Genomic DNA, 21,536 nt, shown 5'->3' with positions numbered 1-21,536 from the left:
CAGTTTGTTTTTACAAAATTGTCATTTATTGATCACGCAACCAATCTTTTGGCCCGAGATCTCTGTTACAGGCAAAGTTTAGAAACAAAATCGTTTTTTTTTTTGTCAGCTTATTGTTACATTAATGGGGCCTGGATCCCACAGGATTGTAGAGGAGAAAAGTTTGAACTGTTCGATCTTTTGATGTCACACCCATTCAGCTAGTTTAATTCTTTTATATACTGCCATTTTCCAACACTATCAGCTAGCGCTATCTGAATATTAGCTAAGTATTTGTAATTGAAATATCTATCTGTCACGTTAATTCTATACTGAAGCAGGATTTCACCGAGTTTAAATAGTTGGTTGTATGCATATGTTCCGTTTAGTTAAAAAGGAAGTAAACCAGTTCGTTTATTTCAATCTTATTCATTAATTTCCTGTCCAAAAAAGTTGGTTAAAAGTAGGTGGTCCGTGCAGTTGTAATAAAGTTTCATCTGCTTGACATCCAGTTTGGTGAGGTCACCTTGTTGACCAATGGATACCCCTGCCCTCTTAAGTCGTATGTTGGTTAAGTTTGGGAACTTCGATTCGAAGTCGCAAGGAACTCCCAGGCTGTCAATATAACCATGGCTATACTTTTGGAAGTTGTACCTGCTCTTGAAGGGAAGACAAGACAAACGGGTTTACAAAAAGATTCTGTAGATTAGCCGTTATAATTGTAAAATTATTGGTAGTAATCAAGCGAGGATATACTCTTTAGTTTTTGTAGTAAATCTTTCATCCTCGCCTTCAGGGCTTTTCTCGAGTAGATTCCAGAGGAAAGATCACCGGGACGATTTTGATAAACCAGTAAACAGCCGATTTTTTTAAACAAATAAGTAAATAAATAAATTAAAGGAAATGACAAATCTCCTCAGGGCCAAATAAATTGAAAGATTTTCCCTGCAAGTGAAAGAGAAACCAGGCAACCTCGTGCTTGAATCGCTTGTTCAGTGCATTCATCACTTCAGTCACTATAGCTTCTTGTAGCTTAGTTTGTGGCGTAAATATGCGCGCGTTTTCTTTTTAAGCCTGACAATCTGTTATTGTTTCAGCCATTTCTTTGGGCAGCACCTGAAAAAAAGTATTCACAAGATAAAACATATACCCTCGATTAAGATCGATTAAGTAAGATCCAACTAATCTGACTTAAGATTCTATGAAAATTCACGTCTAGTAATTGTAACTGCCATATCATAAGTTTAAGAAAGAATGGAAGTCCTGTCTTCTAACCAACCAAATCTGACCTTGCTTATATGTTTTATCACCGATATTATCTGAGATTTTATCCCTCTCTTTACTGCTGCCAATTATTTCAACATGACGGTGTCCAACAGAGAAAGCTCTTGCTACTTTGGACAATGTACACAAACGAACTTAATGTCTTTTAGTTAATTATTATTTATCAGTTACTTTATTTTCCTACCTATGTACACTTATGTAAATATCTTATATAGAGTGGAATAAAGAATTGAATTGAATTTACATGCAAGAGTCTGTGAAGTGGTACTCCTAAGGCCTATCCTCACTTTCTTTTGGTAGGCATTAAATTATACCAAATGTAAATTGTTTAAAAATATTTAATATCAATGAACATTTGCGAATACCTTGTTTGCAGAATCTGTTCTGGCCCCGCCACTGATTGTCTGAATATTATTACCGTCTTCTGTTTTCAGGAAAATTATCTAGGTTTAAAAAGGCATCATTATTACGAGACATGCAGATAATGCATGTGCCATGTTTCTGCATTGCATACTAATTTACCTTCGATCATTTTCCAAACTGCTTGATTGAAAGTTATACAGGGGAAAATCTGTTTGGGTATTTACAATAGAGATTGAACATTAAAGACAGCCATTGTAAATCCCCCATGTACATAAATATGACGCGACTGAATAGGTCATCGAGTTTGTAAATGAATCAAATCAAATGTTCACTTCCTGACTTTTGTAATTTGAGTTGAGTTTAAAATCTGAGTCCATGAAATTAATAACAGTCGATCCCCCAAAAATTAAATATCTATTGTGGATACAAGTAACCGAATAACTTTTGTCAGTATTAAATACAACTGCTTTTTACAAAAGTCTTTAGATATAATCATTGCAGCCACCAACACTGCACAATTTGTAGGAATTAGAAACATCAGGGCCCTCAGCACTGAACATCCTTACCAGATTACTCCAACTCTCCACGTTAGTGCTAGTTCAGATAATGCGAATCTGGTAACGTTTTTCAAGGTGATGCTGCTTATTAATAATCGTAGCCGGGTTAGACGTATTCTATTCACCTTTGAAATGAAGGTTTTGGTTTCTCAAGAAACTAGGCATTGCGGGACCCTAACCAGCATAGGTCTTTTAAGATTACTCATTGTTTCACATCATGCACATCCGGCGGTTGCACCACCTGACTGTACTATGTACGGAAGAATTTATACATAGGCGAAACAGGCCAAAAACATGGCGAACGTTTCCGCTAATATCTTTGAGATGTTGAACGGAAATGAAAATGACGCACTGAAAAACAACTAGATCGCCATTTAAAATCTCCCGATTCATTTCTGCCAAAACCTGCTAATATGAGGTCTCTCTATTCAACGAGGCAATACATTCAGAACAAATTAAAACTATAAATCCGCACAAAATCAGCGAAGAATTTTCAGTTCATTCCTGTTTTCCACGTTACCATGTTGGTGATGTTCCCACCAATAACAAAGCTCCAACTCACAATCACCTGATTGACTTTGACGAAGGGCTAGCGCTCGAAACTTCACCTTCTCAGTTTTCCTACGGCAGAGGCGGATCCAGGGGAAGGGCCCACCCTCTCCCCCCTTATTTTTATACCAAACTGAGGTCCAAAGGGCCGAAAAAAACCTTTTTGATGCCGCTCCGCCCCCCACCCCGCCCCATTATCTCAGGGTATAGATGATCGGGCTCCCCTTCCCCCTTATCTGAAGGTCTGGATCTGCCACTGTCCGGTGCCTTATCTATCTTATCAACTTAATTGATAGAACCAAGTCTTTGTTGGCCCGCGAAAACAGCCATCTCTTCTCGCTCCTCGCTGCAAGGGGCTTTTCGCCAGGAGAGACGTCTGCGCCTCAGCGACAGAAATTCCATACTGATGACGTAAAATATGTCCAGAATCCGGTCAGGAGCTCTGATTGGTCTACTAATTAGTTATCTAGTTTTAGCTATTATCTACGAATGACAGACAAAAGACAAAAGGCCACAAAGTTCAAATGTAAACGCCATGAGTCTATTACAAAACAGTCAACATTCGTTGAATATATTTTTCTTTGGAAGAAGCATTTGAGTTTTGCTCTAAAATCGAACAAACTTAATTTTTGAAAATTATGACCACTGAATTAATTATTTAAACGTTGATTTACGTTATCAGTAAGGAATTTCTGTTGCTGAGGCGCAAACGTCTCTCGCCTAGTTAAACGTCCCTAGCGATAAGGAGCTAGGAGAGATGGCTTTTTCGCCGGCTAAATTAGCTTTGTATTTCATTCACCTTCGGCACGAAAACGAGGCACAGTGTAAGAGTTGTACAGAATAACGTCAGAAATGACGTCAGGGCAAACTGTGTTGTTGGTCGGTCACGGACCAGTCCGACAATAGGAATTACAAGAATGCATGGAATGATGACGTTGTAAACGGATACGCCAATCATTTTGCTGTCGTTCAAGGCAGGAATATGCACTTTTCGGGTTTCCCATGCCAGATACGCTCCAAATAACAGCAACAGACCTGCGTCACAAAAAAGACAAATTACGTGCAGATTAAGATTATTTACTCACTTTGAGAATAGCAGAATTGTTTAATACGAATCTTTTACTTTGGAAAAGTCCTTGGCGTTGAATAAGGTGATAGGGATCAAGCATAACAATCATCAACAAACGACAGACGATTAAGTAACCATTTTCTACCCATTTATCACATTTCCTGTAGTGTCGTTTCAGACTAAGGAAACAAGCTTGGAATGTAGTTGCAAAAGACTTTCAGTTACTAAGTAATCACATTTAATTATTTCATAACTACGCATACGACACCCGTTAGGGCATGATATTTGGCAACTCGTTGTCGTTGTTGTTAAGAATCTGAGTATAACGCATTGTAGGCTATCGCGCTTTCTTGTTAAAGCCGCGAGCTATTTAATTTACCTTTATATCCATACAGGCAGATCTGCCAAATCGTTATACTCTGGCTGGTACACGTTGCAACGTAAGGCTGTATGGCAGTATCATCATCTTCTAACGACATCTGAATCAGAAGACATAAATGCTGCTGATATTTTGGTATATAAAAAGCAAAGGAATTATAAAAAACTGACCTTAAACTTGGCCCTTTTGTCAAATTGCATTGCTGGACTGTTTCAAGGAACGAATTTTAGCCCAGTATTCTGCACAACCTCGTGATACTCAGTAAAAGAAGAAACAGCGTCCCCACAACAGTCCCATTCGAAACAACACCAACCTAGACTCAGGCGCAAACTCAAAATGACCAACGGTATACATAACAGATAGCTGTACTTAACAACGTGTGCGCTTTGGACATGAGATGGTAGATAGATAGCCAACAAGGCACGTAGCGCCGAGTTGGCTATAATTAATCGTCTCTTATCCAATGCAACAACTGCGAGTGAAATAATTGTTTTACTAAAAACCCCCCACAAAATATCGAGAATTCTTCCCGACTTTATTTGTAAAAACAACCGCATTTGGAGAGCATGGTATTATGGCTAATATACGATGATGACTAAGCCAATAAGGGCTCTAGAAATGCATTATCCAATGATTCGGTTTTTAATAATCATTATTATCATTATCGTTATCGATAGTTTCTTTATCATTTACTTATTACCATTAGTATTATTATTATTGTTGTTGTTGTTGTTGTTGTCATAAAGGCTAGCAATATTCCGATCACGATTCTTTACCTCTAGCGTCAAATTTTGAATTTTCAGTCTCAGTGGATCAACAATTTGCCACGTGATCAGAAGAACGAGGTCTATCAGTAGGAGCCCAGCAACCATACTAAACAGCTGTCGGTCCCGGATGATAATCTGCGGATTGTAGAAAACAGCACAAAGTCATTCATATCAAATAGAAAAACCTCAGCTTTCGATTAGATACTAGGAATAAATGAAAGAGAATCGAAGTCGTGCAATAATATAACCTTTTTTCAGAAGTCAACCGTCGATACGCGCGAGTTACATTACTTTGGAATAATAATGCCTGGCAGATAGATACAGCGCGTTAAACTTGCCGTCCAGCTGTCCTGGGTTCGAGTCTCACTATCATGATAACCAATAGCTGGATTTATTTCTCGGTCGTCCAGGCCAGAGTTTAAATCCTCGGTCATGCTTGTTAGAGCCAATTGGCTGCCTCCTGCCGGAGGGGTTGTTGATACTTCCTAGTCGTTTTTGTATTAAACTTTACTTTTCTCCACTTCCTTTTTCCTCCATTACCGTATTTCTCAGTGATGATCCTAAATATTGGTACAATCGACTCTCTCTTAAAGGACACCTCTATAAGACGGACACCTCTGTAAAACGGACACCTAGAATTGGTCCCTGCCTTTCTTTACTCCCTTTATTTGACTCCCTATAAGATGGACACCTCTGTAAAACAGACACCTAGAGTTGGCCCCTGCCTTTCTTTACTCCCTTTATTTGACTCTTTATAAGACGGACATTACTCTTAGACTGACACTTAGTGCCTGTCACAAAGGTGTCCATCCTAGAGAGAGTTGACTGTATGCCAAATAAAGCGTCGTAGAGCACACGCAAAAACTGAAAATAATTTCAATTAATTTTTAACGCTTTGTTTTAGCAGGGAAGTGAGCTAAGGTGCTCTGACTAGATACAAATGTTTTACCCTTTTCGTGGTAGCAGAATTAAGGAAGATCACGTGTACCCTCCAGGTCTTGCTGAACATTGCACCAAATCCTAGAGTGAATCCTATGACTACAATCCATAATTCAGCCTAACAACAAAGGAATATTTTATTTTGTTTTATATTCTTTAAAAGAAATTTATTATATTTACATTCTTTAAAAGAAACAGTATTTATTTAGTTAATATGTCGAAAAAGGGATCCGCCTTTAATTTTTTTTTATATTTTGCGACGCCACCACTGGTTTCCCGTGAAAATAAAGTGTGAGGAACGACTACAGAAATTCCATACTGATGACTTGTCACTACCCAGATCTGGGTAGTGTTTCTGATTGGTGGTACCACAACAATTCAATCAATCAGAAGCACTACTCAGATCTGGGTAGTGACACGTCATTAGTACTTTATTTCAAGGGTAAACCACTGGAAGCCGTGCGTCACAAAATTTCTGCTGTTTTCTCAGGGTAATAAGTAACTTAGTCAACCTAAGTTTGGTATTTTTTACTTCTAGGCATAGTCACGTTCATACCTTTCTCTTCCTGACCTGGTTCATTGTCACGTGATGTGTGACGCTTCGATTTTTAAAACCTATCTCAGTCATTTTGATTAGTTATATCATTAATTACCTGGCAGCCAATGCTACTCTCTTCTTTTTCCATACCCAGCAATATGCCGGAGATATACACAAGTATGCAGCCAATTATAATTAGGTCGTTTAAATTAGGCGAAGACATTTTGATGTATCTGAAAGAGAAAATTAACCAAAAATTGGAACTTAGAGATAAACTGTCCCATATACGTTTGTACTTTGTTGTGCAAAGATATGTTTATTTTAGAATGCTTTTGGGGATATTACTTATGCCAAAACCGTTAAATTTGCCAACAACGATCATACTCGAAGCAAATACTAACTCAGTAGCTTTTTTATAATTCTTTTTAAAAGGAGGCTTACATAGTCTTCCCAATGCGTTTAGAAAATTAAATGCTTCCAGTCATTTGCACAACCTGCAGACACTTAAAACATTTTGAACTCCTACCACGATCTACAAAGATGACGACAGATTCTGAGGACTCAAGAAAGGTGTTTATATTAGTCGAGATGACGACAGCAAGAATCATACTCTGTGCAGAAAGTGCTACGGCGTCGCGGGAGATACTCCTTCAGGCTTCAAGGTTCAGGCATACGATGGCTTGCCAATACAGACGTTTCTTCCTGCTCCTCGCCGCTAGGACGTTTTGCCAGGAGGAACGTCTGCGCCTTAGCGACAGAAATTCCATATTGATGACGTAAAATCTGTACAGAATCTTGTCAGGAGTTCTGATTGGTCAACAAAGGAGTTACATTATTTTACCTATTGTTTACGAAGGTTTACGAATGACAAACAAAAGACAAAAGGCTACAAAGGTCAAATGGAAATGGGGTCGTAAACATAATGAATCTACTACAAAACAGTTGATATGCCTGGAATATAATTATTCTTCTTTAGAAAAAGAGTTTAGTTTAGTAGAGTTTTGTTGGAGCTCGTTTGCATGCAGTAGAACACAAAACTTTACCATAGTCGACGAGGAGAAAGATAAAATCAAACAAATTTACATTTGGAACACCATGACTACCGGATATATTATGTAAACATTGATTTAGGCCATCAGTATAGAATTCCTGTCGCTGAGGCGTAGACGTTTCCCCTGGCAAAACGTCCCTGGTGGCGAGGAGCAAGAAGAAACGGCTTCATTCGGCAAACGAAAGCGTAAGGATTTCACTTGTTGAAGTATATGAAGGGAAGTCTGTCATTTCGGTCGGTAAAAGGCTCAAAAGGGCTTTCTAACACTCAGATGCATTATATGGCTGAACCAAAGTGGAGAAAAAACGTTCTGGTTTACTCGCTGAGGTTTATTCATATTTTAAAGACAGTACGTTCACAGCAGTTGGAAGGGATGCAAAGTTCTAAACTGGGCAGGTGAAAGGGGTACCATTTGTCAATAGAAGGTATAGAAAAGGTATACTTTTTCTGTTAAAGATGGTATTTAAAAGGGTAAGGGGTCGGACTCGGGGCGGAGCCCCCACCCCCCCCCCCCCCCTTAAAAAAAGTTTTTTAGTCCCCCTCACCCAGGGTACGGCACCCGGCCCCGGCACTTGTAAACTATGCTTAAATCTGAGATTCTATACCTGACATTTCGATTGTAGACGTTGAATATAAGAAAACAAATAGCCATCAAAACACCAATGACGGAAAGGCTGAAGACAAACCAGAACAGCACTGGATGGACACCTTCTAGCCTTTCGTCTATTGTCAGACCATCAACAGGAACTTTTCCACCTTATATTGACAAAGACGTGAAAAATGAACGTGTAAGATCAAACCGTCATTTCTGATGAGACATGATTCACTTAAAACACTTCTACTTCCCAGTGTTGGAAAGAGTGGCTAGTGATGGCTATCAACATGTTTATTGATTCAAAAAGAGTGCAATGATGTCTGATGTCATTTATTTGGAATGAAATGCCATCCAGGTTTTTTCTTATTTTATTCCTTCAAGTCTAAAATTACCTCTGTTTATAATAACGATTGAAAATAATCTTTTTGTGCCTCTCAAACACTACCGTAAATCTTCTATAACCCCCCCCCCCCTGGGGGGGGGGCTTATTTGAGAAGGGGGGCTTATTGGAGAGCCTGGATTATTTAATTTAGCACATACGATGGTATCAGTTCACAATAGAGAACTAGAATGCAAAGTGGAAAAGCACAAGTACAAGGTCATGCAGTCGAGGATGAAAACCAAATCAAAACCTCCAGCTGGTGAATAAACCATCGTCAGTCCACACGAAACTGTACAGTTTTACAGTCGTGATTGATTATTACAGTCTATCATTTATAAATAAATAAGAAGAAGGAGGAGGAGAGGGAGGCTTAAAAGAAAGGGGGCCCGGGTGCTTATTGAGTTTCCTCCCCGGAAAAGGAAGAGCTTATTAGAGAGGAGGGGTTTATTTGAAAGGGGGGCTTAATAAAGGATTTAAGGTATTTGAATTGTTTGCGAGCGGTTTTTCCATTCTCTATTTACATCAAAAGACATACAGCCTTAGAAAAAAGTTAATCTTGATTAGCCTCCCGAGCCCTCTGTAGTGCTGATTCTGTAAAAGCGACATTCCGTCGAGGATCTTAGCCATTTGAGATTATCATTACTATTTCCTTAATTTCACTGCATATAATTGGCTGTGTAATTTATCCATTTTATTAACCGAAAGTCCTCTTACCATCCCACAAGTAATTGCTGTCATCATCGTCTTCGTAAGTGTCACTTTCCATGTTGTAGAATGCAACTCTTCTATCAGTATCCCCTAAGAATAAAATTTGATTCAAAACTCAAATTAATACCATCGTTTACTTTGAAATCGTCTTGATTCTCGAGGAACAGGCATGTACCTTGTATCTGTCTAACCTCCAGCTTTGCTATCCGGTCATTGTTATTGTCAAATTTCACTTGACCCTGCAAAATGTTAATATAAAAGATGCATGGATTAACTTTTATTTAATAAAGACGTCTATGGTTTAATTGTGAGTGATACAATTATTCAATAGACCATTTCAGAGTTAAGCTTCTGTATCAAAGCTAGGCCAAGTTCAAAGTGATCGATATGAGAATGATTTTTAATTCTCATGCAAAGAAAACTCATTTTCAAAACAAAGGTTTTGCACTTTGCCTCGTTTTGAAATTGAGAGTTTATGGAACTCGGAAAAGGCCCATAGAAGTCTATTCCGCGTTAACGAAATTGTGGTGGTGCGCATGCGTGGGCAGTGAGCACTGGGCCAGTATTTCAATACTTGGAGCCTGAGTCCTATTCAGTAATACAATTAAATCGCCGGTACTTCGTTCTTATCATCAAATACGCCATCCAAAAATGTCCCTAATTTCTTATCTAAAGCATCATAAATCGGGAACAGTTCACTTATGTTAAAAGGTTGAATATGTAGTAAAATTTAGACATAATATAATGATCACATCTATAACTGTTTTATCCTCTTTTTGTGTAACTAGAATGTCTGTACGATATCATCATCATCCTTCAACTAGCAGAGTGGACGAAACATTCATGGAGATTTCTTCCCAAACACCATGGTTCGCTATCCTTGTACTCAAGATCAGGTCCTTGGTGTAACGTCCTGAACGATATGGGTTTATTAGATATAGATTTCTGATACTAGAAAAACTTATGTACGACTATGTAAGTTACCGTCATTCCTCGAAACGAAATTCCCTTCATAATGTCAACGAAGATTTTGCTCATGTCAGAACGACTGTAGTTGAAATCAGTTAGTGTCAGGTTTCTCTGCTGTAAGACATCAATAGAGGCATTGAGAGTCAGTGCGCAAGTCCAGGCGGCGTCGTATCCGTACGAAGCGAACGTATTTTCGGGGTACCCTGACTTGTTGAGTCGTCCTTGGTAATCAAAGTAAAGCTCTCGGGGTGTCTAAAACAAGTGACAGAAAAGGAAAGGAAGGTATTAACTTGGTAATTAAGTTTTTACGATTTTTTAGAAAGAAAGTGTTAAGGTCACACTGATTCCAATTCAGTTAATATTTCATATTGTATAAGTCACGATAAACCATACAAGTCGAAATTAACATGTCTGATCTAATTTTGATTATAATTAACTAGTGCACGGAAAAGAATTGTCTTAACACTCAATAAATCGACAAAAATTTTGATATCAGAAAAAGATCATTGTCATTTATCGTATTGCATTGTCATCGTCCGTCTCAAAATGTAATTTATCAATCACTTGACCAATGCATCGCAACGTTTTGACTGCTTAGACAGTGTTACAGTTTTCATCAAGTGTTGAAGTCGACTGGTTATGCATCAATATGACATATATTGCACAAAGAGTTTGCAATTTATGTCTACCAACTAATGCAGTGGGGGGAGGCCATGGGGTGGGAGCCGGGAAGAATAGGGGGCCGGAGGGGTAAGGGAAGCGAGAGAGGAAAGAGAAGGAGGTAGGAGTACAAAAAATGCGGGAAGCGGGAGAAATAGAGAGGAATCACGCAATAATGCTTAATTGTTAAAAAGAGGAAACCAGGGAAAAGGGGGAGCCGAAAATACATGGTAGGGGAGGAGAAAGGTCTCGACCCTACTTCAACCCACCCACCCCCCCCCCCCCCGACCTCCCACTACTTCAGTGAAACCTATACCTAGCGGACTCCATCTCCTGTACACTTACTTTTCCGTAAATTGTTGTCCCAGGGAGGGGACTTAACTTTAACTCGCCAGTTCCGATGTTGTTGCTCAATCCCTTTCGTACTTGTTCTGGAGTGCAATCAACAAGCGGGCTTTTTACTTTCCACCAGTTGTCTTGATTCCGACCCGATAATAAAAACCAAACATATTTAGGACCGAACATGCCTTGTTTAAACGCCTACAAAAGTGGAAATTGGTGTTATTTTAGCAAAACAAAAAAAATCTACAGTCAAGTCTCTCTAAGATGGAAACCTTTGGGTCCGGAACTAAGTGTGAGTGTAAGGAAGATGTCTGTCTTATAGAGAGTCAAATAAAGGGAGTAAAGAAAGGTAGGGACCAACTCTAGGTGTCCGTTTTACAGAGGTGTCCGTCTTATAGAGGTGTCCGTTAAGAGAGAGTCGACTGTATACAGTCGACTCTCTCTTAACGGACACCTCTATAAGATGAACATCTCTGTAAACGGACACTTAGAGGTGGTCCCTGCCTTTCTTTACTCCCTTTATTTGACTCTCTATAAGACGGGCACCTCTCTAAGACGGACACTTAGTGCCGGCCCCAAAGGTGTCCGTCTTAGAGAGAGTTGACTGTATCATTTATAGAGTTTTGGTGCTAGTTTTTCAGAGGATGGATAACGCTATCCACTGATTGATAAATCCCTATTGAGAGGATAAAGCTATTGGTCTCCCTAACACTTATTTCCTTGATGGTGATTCATCCGGGATACTCTATCCAACGTTTGAGCAACCAGGGTCTCGTGATATTTGTTAAAAGGCGATTATTTACCACAAGGAAAAAGGACTCCGTCTGAACTACGTACGCAGGGACGTACTTTAGACCAATGTAGCAGGCTGGGCATTATTCCATTGCTGCCATTCACACGTCAAATTCATGTTTATTTAGACGTTCACAATTGCTTTCCGGGTACATTCATAATCTCAGAGACAGTTTATATGCAGATGTCTTCACTAGCTAATTCCTACTCTCTGAAAATGATTACCTCACAATATACGACGTAATGTTGGTCAGGATAGAAGAATGCAAACATTATGCGAGCATCTTTTTTCTGCAAAAGTGATATATCAAAGTAGAGCTATGAATGCTTTGATAAATATGGTGCTGATTACGAATGATGGAGATTACGATTCACGTTTACTCCAAAACGGCAGACGTGAATTTGTACCACGTGACCAAGTTTTCCCCTTATTTTCCGTTTACACTTTATTACTTCTACACAAAAAGAAGTAGTTTTATCCCAGTTTTAACCATATGAATCTTTCGGGACTGTTTTTATCTGCTTATTTTCTATTCTGAGAAATTCTCAACTTGAGTCTGACGTTTGCCGTTTGCAGTAAACGTGAACCTTAATCTCTCGAATTTATCATGATTGTTCACTGCGAAACGAGATTACAATTTTATTGGAACTGGCGTTGCTCGGGAACGCGCGTCATCAGCGCAAGGCAGAAACTCGAATTTGTATTTATAGCTGAGCTCTCACGCGCGAAGCGCGCCAGCGGAACACCATGGATAAGAAAATGAAGTAATCTACCCATCAGAGAAAATTTGGTAATCACCTGACCGTACACCGACCGCCCGACCGTCCGTCGGTCAAAAATAATCTTGTAGCGATAAATAATTAATTTCCACGGCAGACGTACTTAAAAGGGAAAACGGAAGTGATCTTGACCATAAGCTCAATGTAAGAGTTAAAATCGGGCTAAGACAACATTATTATTCTTTGCGTCTTACATTCACAGACAAGATATATCGGCTCCATCGGCCAAATGAAACAGTTAGAATTTATTCACGACCCGAAGTGCAAGAGGATGGGGGGGGGGGGGGGGGGGGTCTTCGAAGATAAAAAAGGAAAGAAAAAATATCTGTAAAAAGGCTACAAGTTATCTTACCTTCAGATTTTCTATAGCAAACTTTGGATGATCTTTGTAACTCTCATAAGCGAGGACTGAGAAATTAGCTGCCTTCAGCATATCTACCAGAGAATTACTTATCCCTGTGAAGACATCATTATTCTGTTGAAGGATGGCAACTCTCTTCCAGTTGAACCGTCGCAGAATTGCAATCCGTCCAAGGTTAGAGAACTTTTCTGAAGGATTTGTTCGAAAAAATAGCGGGTAAAGCGATTTCGATGACAGCAAAGGAGACGAAGAGGAAAAACCAATCTAAGAAAAGTAAACGATTTGTATTGAACTAAGTGTTCATAGTTATTAAGTGATCAAAACACAGGAAGAAAGTAAAACCAGTCCGTCAACTCCGACCCTAATAAGCCTGGTTTTTTTTACAGTTGAATAGCCAGTTTTAACTGGCTTAAAAGCCTGATCGATGGGGCGTTACCGAGAAGAAAGATGTGTTAGGTGAATTGATTCAGAAACTCGTTTGAAAATTTCTTTTAAGAATGTAAGTGGTATAGCTACTACGTTTTCTCCTTCAGTAAGACGTGTTAATTGACATTTGTTAATTTGAAAGGCAAAGCATTCCTGAAAGGTTTCTAAAATTTCTCTTTTTATTAACATTTCAATTAGCTATTATCAAACAGCTTGTCACTCAACTAATTTTTTCTTCTTATTTTCTTTCTTGCTCTCTCTCTCCCTCTTTCTTTTTTTAATAATAAGCACATAACTCTTTCAGAAGTGTCATTAGACTTGCCTGAACTACATTCCAGTAATGAATTGACTCAGCGACCGGTAAAGCTGCCTTAGAACATGCTGGTCCTAAGAACATGATTTTAGGTTCCCCTGATGATAAGTACTCTAATGATCTCCGTATAGCTTCTCCTACACTGCACTAAACAGATAAAGAAGCACACAATTTTAGGAGAACCAGATCTTGAATTCCAAAGTTTTCTGTCGCTTTTTACGCACAACACTAGTTAAGCGGGATAATCTAACGCGGATGAAACGGTTGAAACTATACATGCCAACTGAGTCCTTCTACCGCTCCACATAAAATGCTGAAAAATGGTATTATTTTGGTATTATTTTATTCTGAGATTTAGGCCTTGGTTGGCACGTATCCATTCCGTCCATTTCATTAAACGAAAAAATGGATTGCCCAACTGAATTTGCTCCTAGCAAATATGTCGATAAAATGTAAACTAACTGAGGAGTAAATGAACGGCAAAGATAGTAAATGCCATATTTGCATACCACTGAGACAGGGGGTGTAAATAACTAGACAAATGTGGCATTTGCCATGTTTGCCATATATTTACTCCTCAGTATTTATACATTTGCGACATATTTGCAAGGAGCAACTTTGTGCAAATCCATTTTTCGTCCCGTGTTTTGAAAACTTACATTTTTTTTTTCTCCCTTTTCAAAAACAAACGCGTCCACACGCAGCGTATTTGATCATAGCATATGATGTAGCTGTGATCAATTTAGAAATACAGATTTGAGTTTTGAAGTACGGATTTTCTAGATTTTTAACCGATCGTGAAAGGTTTGCACAACAGCCAAACTTTAATTATGTCAGACAGATCGAAGTCTTTTGGGCAATGACCCAATACTCTTAATTATCTGTAAATTTCACGGCTTTCTTCCCCTCATACTAATCAAAACAAAGGCCTAGTCCACGCGTTTTCTCGGCTCTCTAGCCTTCCGTCCACACGTTAACGGGGTTTTCAGGCACCAAAAACGCAGGTTTTCATAAATGGTCTCCAAGGAGGACTTAAGGAGGAGATTTTTGAAAACGGACGTTTTCTAATACGTATAGTTTATTTGCTAAAAAGGCTTTGACCGTGTTGAATAAAAGCAAATAACGTAGGTGCTGTATGTTTGGTTCATTAGAGTGTGGTGAAAAGCTGACTCAATAACTGAAAAAAGAAGCGTGGCAACTTGCTAATAGCATCTGTTATTTCTCCCAGAGTAATGTTAAGGTTTCGTTTTATGATATCCTTTTCTTTGTATATCATCAGGATATCATGGGAAAAAAGGTGCTTTTCAAGAAAGACGGAGGTTATTGAAATAAAGAATTTGCGTTTTAGCAGACGACGCTCTGTTCATTTGATTACTTTATCAAAGATTCTCAGTCAAATAAAGATTTGAAATGTATGCTGTATTAATCTGTGGTGAACGAGGATAAATGTTTTATAAGGTATCATTTTATAAACAAAAAAATGATTCTTAAGGACGAACCTAGTTTTTCTCGTCTAACCTGGGAGTCTTTAATCAGCAGTTCCAAGTGGTAATCTCTGAGAACTTTGGAGCTGTTGTTTATCTCCTCAAAGGCCATTTGAACAGCAGGAATAATTCCCGCCGAATTCCACCCACCACGACTTGTGTCAAGGCCAAAAAGCCCGCCAATATAAATGGTCTCTTTGGTTTGACAACAGCGGGAAAATAAAAGAAGTATCAAAATACCAAAACTCTTGCTTTTTATCATCGTAGGAGTAGATATCAGTATGTCACCTTTATCATGTGTCTGCAAGGAACATTATGCAACAAAAATATATTTACTTGACCTTTATAACTTCTTCACTACGATGTTCTAATTCAATTTAATGAATATTTAATGAGCTCGTTAAACACCTGCGTCTCCTCAGTATACTATTATGTCACAAAAATTTCGTTTTTTGGTCCCTGGTTTTGATGAGTGCCGTTAAGAATTTATGTCTGTTACTCTGATCTTCCGTGAGTGAAAGGGAACAAAGTCATCAGTGAAAGTGGGAACTAAAAATTAATCCCGTATAAATACGTGCTTATAAATAACTTATTTGTTTTGCTTGAGGAAAAATCCTTTGTTAAAATGTCATTTTCGTATAAACAACGGAGAGTGATTGAAGGAAGAAATTCACTCAAATATGATCATGATTTGAATGTTACCTGTTTAGCAATTACTTGTCTTCGGATCGAAATGGAATGCTCCATGCATTTCGATTTTTGAGATTTTAAGGTTTCTTTATCATGAAACTCCTTAACAAGAAACGTGCTAGCAATGAAAGAAAAAAGTTATATAAATATGAAGTGCATGGTTAAAAGGAAAGTCCGAATGACGGACAATACCTGGTAACGCTCACGCTGTAGTTTCGTTTTGCTTTTGCCACCATTAAGTACCATCTTGGAATGTCTGTTTATGATATTTTTGCCGTTGAGTGTTTCTTAGCATGAAATTTTAATGTCAACTGTTATCTACTTATTGAAACAAGCAAAAATGAAAATCTAAAACTCCCGACTGTTAAAAGGCCGCTTTCTCGATCGACTTCATCGATTTTCAGCCCGTGTTTTATTAGTTATTATTGAGAACCGTGAGGAGGTCCTTGCGTAGCGAAGGTTTAGTATACTTTTGCGGCCTGCAAACTTGGGTGGCCCATATCCAGATTCCTTTGACTTCCGTTTTTGGTGATTAATATAATTTCGACGGAAAAAGCAGAAGACATTGAAGATATTTGGAACAGTAATTTCAAAATGAGGGCGAATAGACCTTGTCACGGTTTTCGATGCCATTTTGACGAGTAGGCAAACGCGTGAGAAATTACAGTGTTTGTACTGAGAATCTAATTTCGAATAATTTCCGGAGAACGGCTGTTCTGAAAAAAATATGATTTGTAAAAGCTTCACTCTTACGGATTCTACTGAAAAAATTTGAGGGCGTTACATGCACTGGAAGACCTAGAACCACGTTTTAAATTTCCTATACATTCAGTTTGTCTGTAAGAACGTCTCGGGAAAATTACAAACAAATATATAGAAAATCTAAATTTAAGCACAGGTACGCCTCCAAAATTTTTTCGGACAATCCTTTGCTTTGTAGCTTTAGTTTACAATTGATTTTTTTTTTCAGAACAGCCGTTCTACGGAAATTATTCGACATGATTAGAACATTTAGCGCTTAGAACAGCGATGTATAAGCGCTATATAAATTCTATTATTATTATTATTATTATTATTATTATTATTATTATTATTAGATTCCCATACAAACACTATAATTTCTCACTCGTTTGCCTACTCGTCAAGGTAGCGTCGAAAACTGTGACAAGGTCTATTAAAATCAAGTTGAAATAATGTTTTTCAGTGCCTTTCTCCTGTTCACGAGTTTTCTTAGGGTGGCGGGTTATGCACTCAGTGTCGGCAGTGCGTTTCAGCTCGGCTTTTTACCGCCAAAAACTTACTTTTTCCACGACATTCTAACCCTGTATGCTGAGATGCAATGGAACTTGTCTGGCGCTTTAGTGCACACCATTGAATCAAAAACTGGTTTGAGCTCTGGACAGCATCGATCGGTCATAAATGAACAGTAGTTGAATGCCGGTTTTTTGCTTTCCGTTTCTTCTTTTTATAAGATCAAATCAATAAAACAAGAAAAAGAAGAAAGCAAGAGAGGGAAACAGAAGTTCTCACGACGAGATATTCCCCGCTGGTCATCCATTCAGTTTCCAACTCCCTCCCTGCAGAGCTCAACTTTTCTTCACTTCTCACTTCGTGTGTACGGTCACTTCGTCCAAAAATTTACTTTGGTCGCGGGATATGTTTGTCGGAAGTGCGTTTCAGTTGGGCTTTTTATCGTGTCAAGAGTTTACATATATATAACATTCAGATAGTAAAATATGAATAACTTTATCCTTCGCTTTCAGTTTTTGTTCAGATTGTTCAAAATTTATTTAAATGAAATTTAAACTAAATCAGTTATTATTAGGCTGCAGCTATATGTAAACGGACACAGCAACGCCCAGCAATGTTGAAAGTTGCTGAGTCCGTTTGCACGTAGCTAAACGTTTTACCTGTTTCAAACTGCGCAACAACTCCCAACAACAAGACGCAACAACGTGCAACATCTTGCAACAGGATGTACCCTTGAGGGTGTGCAAACGGACGCAACATGTAACAACTAACGATGTTAGGACGCCCCGTGCAAAGTCGGACGCAACATTGTTGGATAGTACATGTTGCGTCCTTTTTCACACCCTGTTGCATATTAAAGTTGCGATTTGGGGGAGTTGTTGCATCCGTTTGTACACCTCTGCAACAGAACACGGACGCAATTAACACGCAACATTGTCGGCTTCAATAACTGTGACTGGTGCAGTACATCTGTCAGGATTCTCCGATTTTGTGTTGGAAAGAGACAATCAATTTCAGTGTTTGACAATACAGAGAAGAAAACGACAACCATATACTTAAGTCAAAAGCCCGCCCGTGAAAACGGACACAACATTGTTGGCTAACAACTCCCAACATTGTTGGATGTTACATGCTGTGTCCGTTTACCGGGATTTGTTGCGCAAAGTTTGAAACCGGTAGCAACATTGTTGGGCCAACAATGTTGGGAGTTGTTGCATCCGTTTGCACGTAGCTAAAGGTCACACAAAAAGATTCACACATCCAACTTTTCGTGATGATTCAAGAAAACGGAAAAAGAAATAAAACAGACTTCAGAAAGGGCCAGATACGTCTGACTTGAAAGCGTATAGAGGAAGCATTTTCCGATGGAATTATAATCATGTTTGCCATAAAATCCGGAAAAACCTAAGGAAGTTTTAGAAGCTTCCAAACACGATTGATTACTTACAAGACAATATATATTTTATACCCGCCGCCATTGAACGTTCCGATGAGGACTGATGGGATAAAATATCAGCAATGTCATGTGGTCTCTCAAGCATTTGAAGAAATTTACCAATACAAGCCAGGAAATCGCGGTCGAGTCTGTTAATTCTAGGCAGTAGAAAAGGAAGAACTCCGTAGATGCCTTCACAGCAAGCAATATTTACGTAAACATTTTCGAAACTAGTACGTTTTGTGCGACTAAAATCGTTGTCTCGTTTTTAGAGAATATTTTAAAAACAATCTCTACCGCGATTGCTTACATCATCTGTTTACCTCCCTGAGAAACCACGTGACACTGCATTTATCCCATCAATCCAAAGCGCGCTTTACGATGGAGGGTATCGTGATTAAGGTCTAGTCTGTGTTTAGTTTATGGCGCATGTTAAATTTAAATGCGAAAAGAAAGTAGCCAGCCAACAAACAAAATTTTACGCTTTGGAAGATAGAAAAAAAGTTTGTGGGTTAATTTTCACCCCAATGATAGTTGGAGTAAGTGACAACATCAAATTAAAGAAAAAAGAAGAGCAGCGAAGTAGGACAAGAATCGCGATCCTAGAATTTAATATTAGGAAACGCCATGCATAACTGAGCTACAAGACCTTACCTTGACATTAATCAAAGAAGAAAGAGTAAGGTTTCTCGCAAAAGTCTGTTTCACCGGCCCTTTTCAATCACAGATACAAACGGTAAAAACTCGCGGCTTTTCCCTCAAGCGAAGTGTATAACCTTTCAAAGCTACAAAATATTCGTCCAATAGTAATTTTATAAAACACGTCAGCAATGTCTAATACTTCCGACGACGGACTTTTATATTTGTTGCTGTCTTTGAATGTAAATCTTGCAGCGTTTTGAACAAATAAAATTTTATTATCTAAGAATATTATATTTAAATAGCATTACGTTGGCTGGCTGTTAGCGAAGCATAAATTAAACTGCAAATAAACAATGTCAATCGATTGACTTGTGGCGATAAGCGATTAAAACTTATGAGTAGCGGGGTAAAACAAACCAATTAATTTTTAAATTAAACGTCGCATTAATGGAAGCAGGTGTTGTCAATAAATTATACGTGCCGCTTTTCAGAGAAGTCTTTCTATAAACGTAAAAAGATCAGAATTACAACACGAACCCCACAAAACCTACGGTTTAGTTTTGTGGGGTTCGTGTTGCAATTCTGATCTCAAGTCAATAGGAAGACTTCACTATAGAGCGGCACGCATAATCTGTAATTTAGCTAAGGATATGGCGTCAGAGGACGTGCTCAGATATGTTCAGTGGCCTACCTTGTCTATTTATTATAAGTTAGATGTTCTAGGACTTTTTTATAGGGCCAAAAATATTGGCCAAAATCGCGTTAGCGCTTACTTCTTTCGAGACCAGAACAGCCTTCTCGTACCACGGTACGAGTCAAGATACATGAACGATTCTCCATCATATACTGGTGCATCCTTATAATTAACAGTTAATGAATGAGGCTGAGTCTCTTATGAAGAATTATGGAGATCGAGGAGGGTGTTATCCGTCGAGGCCGTAGGCCGAGGCGGATAACACCTTCCGAGATCTCCATAATTCTTCATATGATACGAAAGCCGAATTCAATAACTGTTTTATTATTCATTCAAAATAATTCCTAGTTTAAAAACATAGCTAAAACATGCTTACCTCCATCGATCCATCGATCGACATCGATGTTCAATTCATCTTCGATAGTGTATGTTTAGGTTTGTCCAGCTCCGCAAATATTTTCCAAATAGCAGATGTCGCCCTTCGAGTTGTCTTCTTGCTGTTCTTGCCATGTTTTTAGCTATTTTTTCGCCTAGTTCTTACCCTTGAAACGAGTGAAATGTCCGCCATTTTTTCAAGTTCACAACCAAAACAACTCAACCTCGTCCCCAGGTCTTCTCGGTCAACGGTGCCTTAACCTGCACGAACGCTGCATTTTTGACGTCATTTCCCCGTTAAAGTCAAATTTCTTCCAAATTTGGTCATCAGTAACTGGTTATGGTGAATTAAACGTGTGCTTTTAACCAATCAGAATCGGGGAAATATTTTGAATGAATAATAAAACTTTGTTAACTACAACGACAAGGAAGAATCTGCGACCCTGAATTTTAATGCCGAGCTCAGGAAACGAGTCAGCGCTGAGGATTATTTTTTTAATTATAGATTTTAAGTTTGAATGTACGTCTGCATCAACCTCGTTCCCAGGGTTCTCTCCTACCCGTCCTAGGAGAGAGAACCTGGGAACGAGGTTGCCCCTGCTGCTATAAAATGCAGACAACAGAATTAAATGTCCATATAGCTTTAATAGCATACTATTTGCGACAGTCCCTTTCACGCTCGCTGAATAAGAGACGGAGAAATGGAGCCGCGCCAAGAAGTTGAACGTCAGATACGTCCTAAAGAACCCAGACACTGCCAAAACTCAAAACCGGGTCCCAAAACTCAAAGAAGAGAAAAACCCAGTTTTTTTTTTTTGTTTTTTTTTTGTTTTGTTTTGTTTTTTTATTTAATATGTATGTTTATTTCCTATAAAACTACAATTACACAGTGCATACTTACTATTACACTAAGAATACTAAAATAAACTTACTTACACACTTACGCAGTAACCAAAGCATAACAATTACACAGTGCCTACTTACTAAAGTAAACTTACTTACACACTTACGCAGTAACCATAGCATAACAATTACACAGTGCCTACTTACTAGTACACAGTATCTTAAAAGTAACAATATAATGCAACGAGAATTATAATAATACTAAACCTAACTTATAGAAGCACAGAGCCAGAGGTTATCGCCCATTTCCTAGTAAATT

At 38.5% G+C, this 21,536-nt stretch overlaps 1 protein-coding gene across 1 annotated transcript; it reads right to left on the bottom strand.

Moving 5' to 3' along the window:
- Positions 1-404: 404 nt before the first annotated feature.
- On the bottom strand, positions 405-15,561 carry LOC140934221 (gamma-aminobutyric acid type B receptor subunit 2-like). Its single transcript, XM_073383884.1, has 15 exons — positions 15,322-15,561; positions 13,813-13,950; positions 13,056-13,328; positions 12,149-12,214; positions 11,135-11,329; positions 10,145-10,381; positions 9,336-9,399; positions 9,167-9,250; positions 8,081-8,231; positions 6,540-6,657; positions 5,897-6,004; positions 4,957-5,082; positions 4,181-4,280; positions 3,532-3,767; positions 405-638 (listed from the first exon to the last, which is right to left on the bottom strand). The coding sequence occupies exons 1-15, from the start codon at positions 15,547-15,549 to the stop codon at positions 405-407; spliced, it is 2,358 nt and encodes a 785-aa protein (XP_073239985.1). The 5' UTR covers positions 15,550-15,561.
- Between the last annotated feature and the right edge of the window lie 5,975 nt (positions 15,562-21,536).

The sequence above is a fragment of the Porites lutea genome, chromosome 4 (genome assembly GCF_958299795.1).
Source record: "Porites lutea chromosome 4, jaPorLute2.1, whole genome shotgun sequence".
NCBI lineage: Eukaryota > Metazoa > Cnidaria > Anthozoa > Scleractinia > Poritidae > Porites > Porites lutea.
This window is presented reverse-complemented; position numbering and strand designations above follow the sequence as displayed.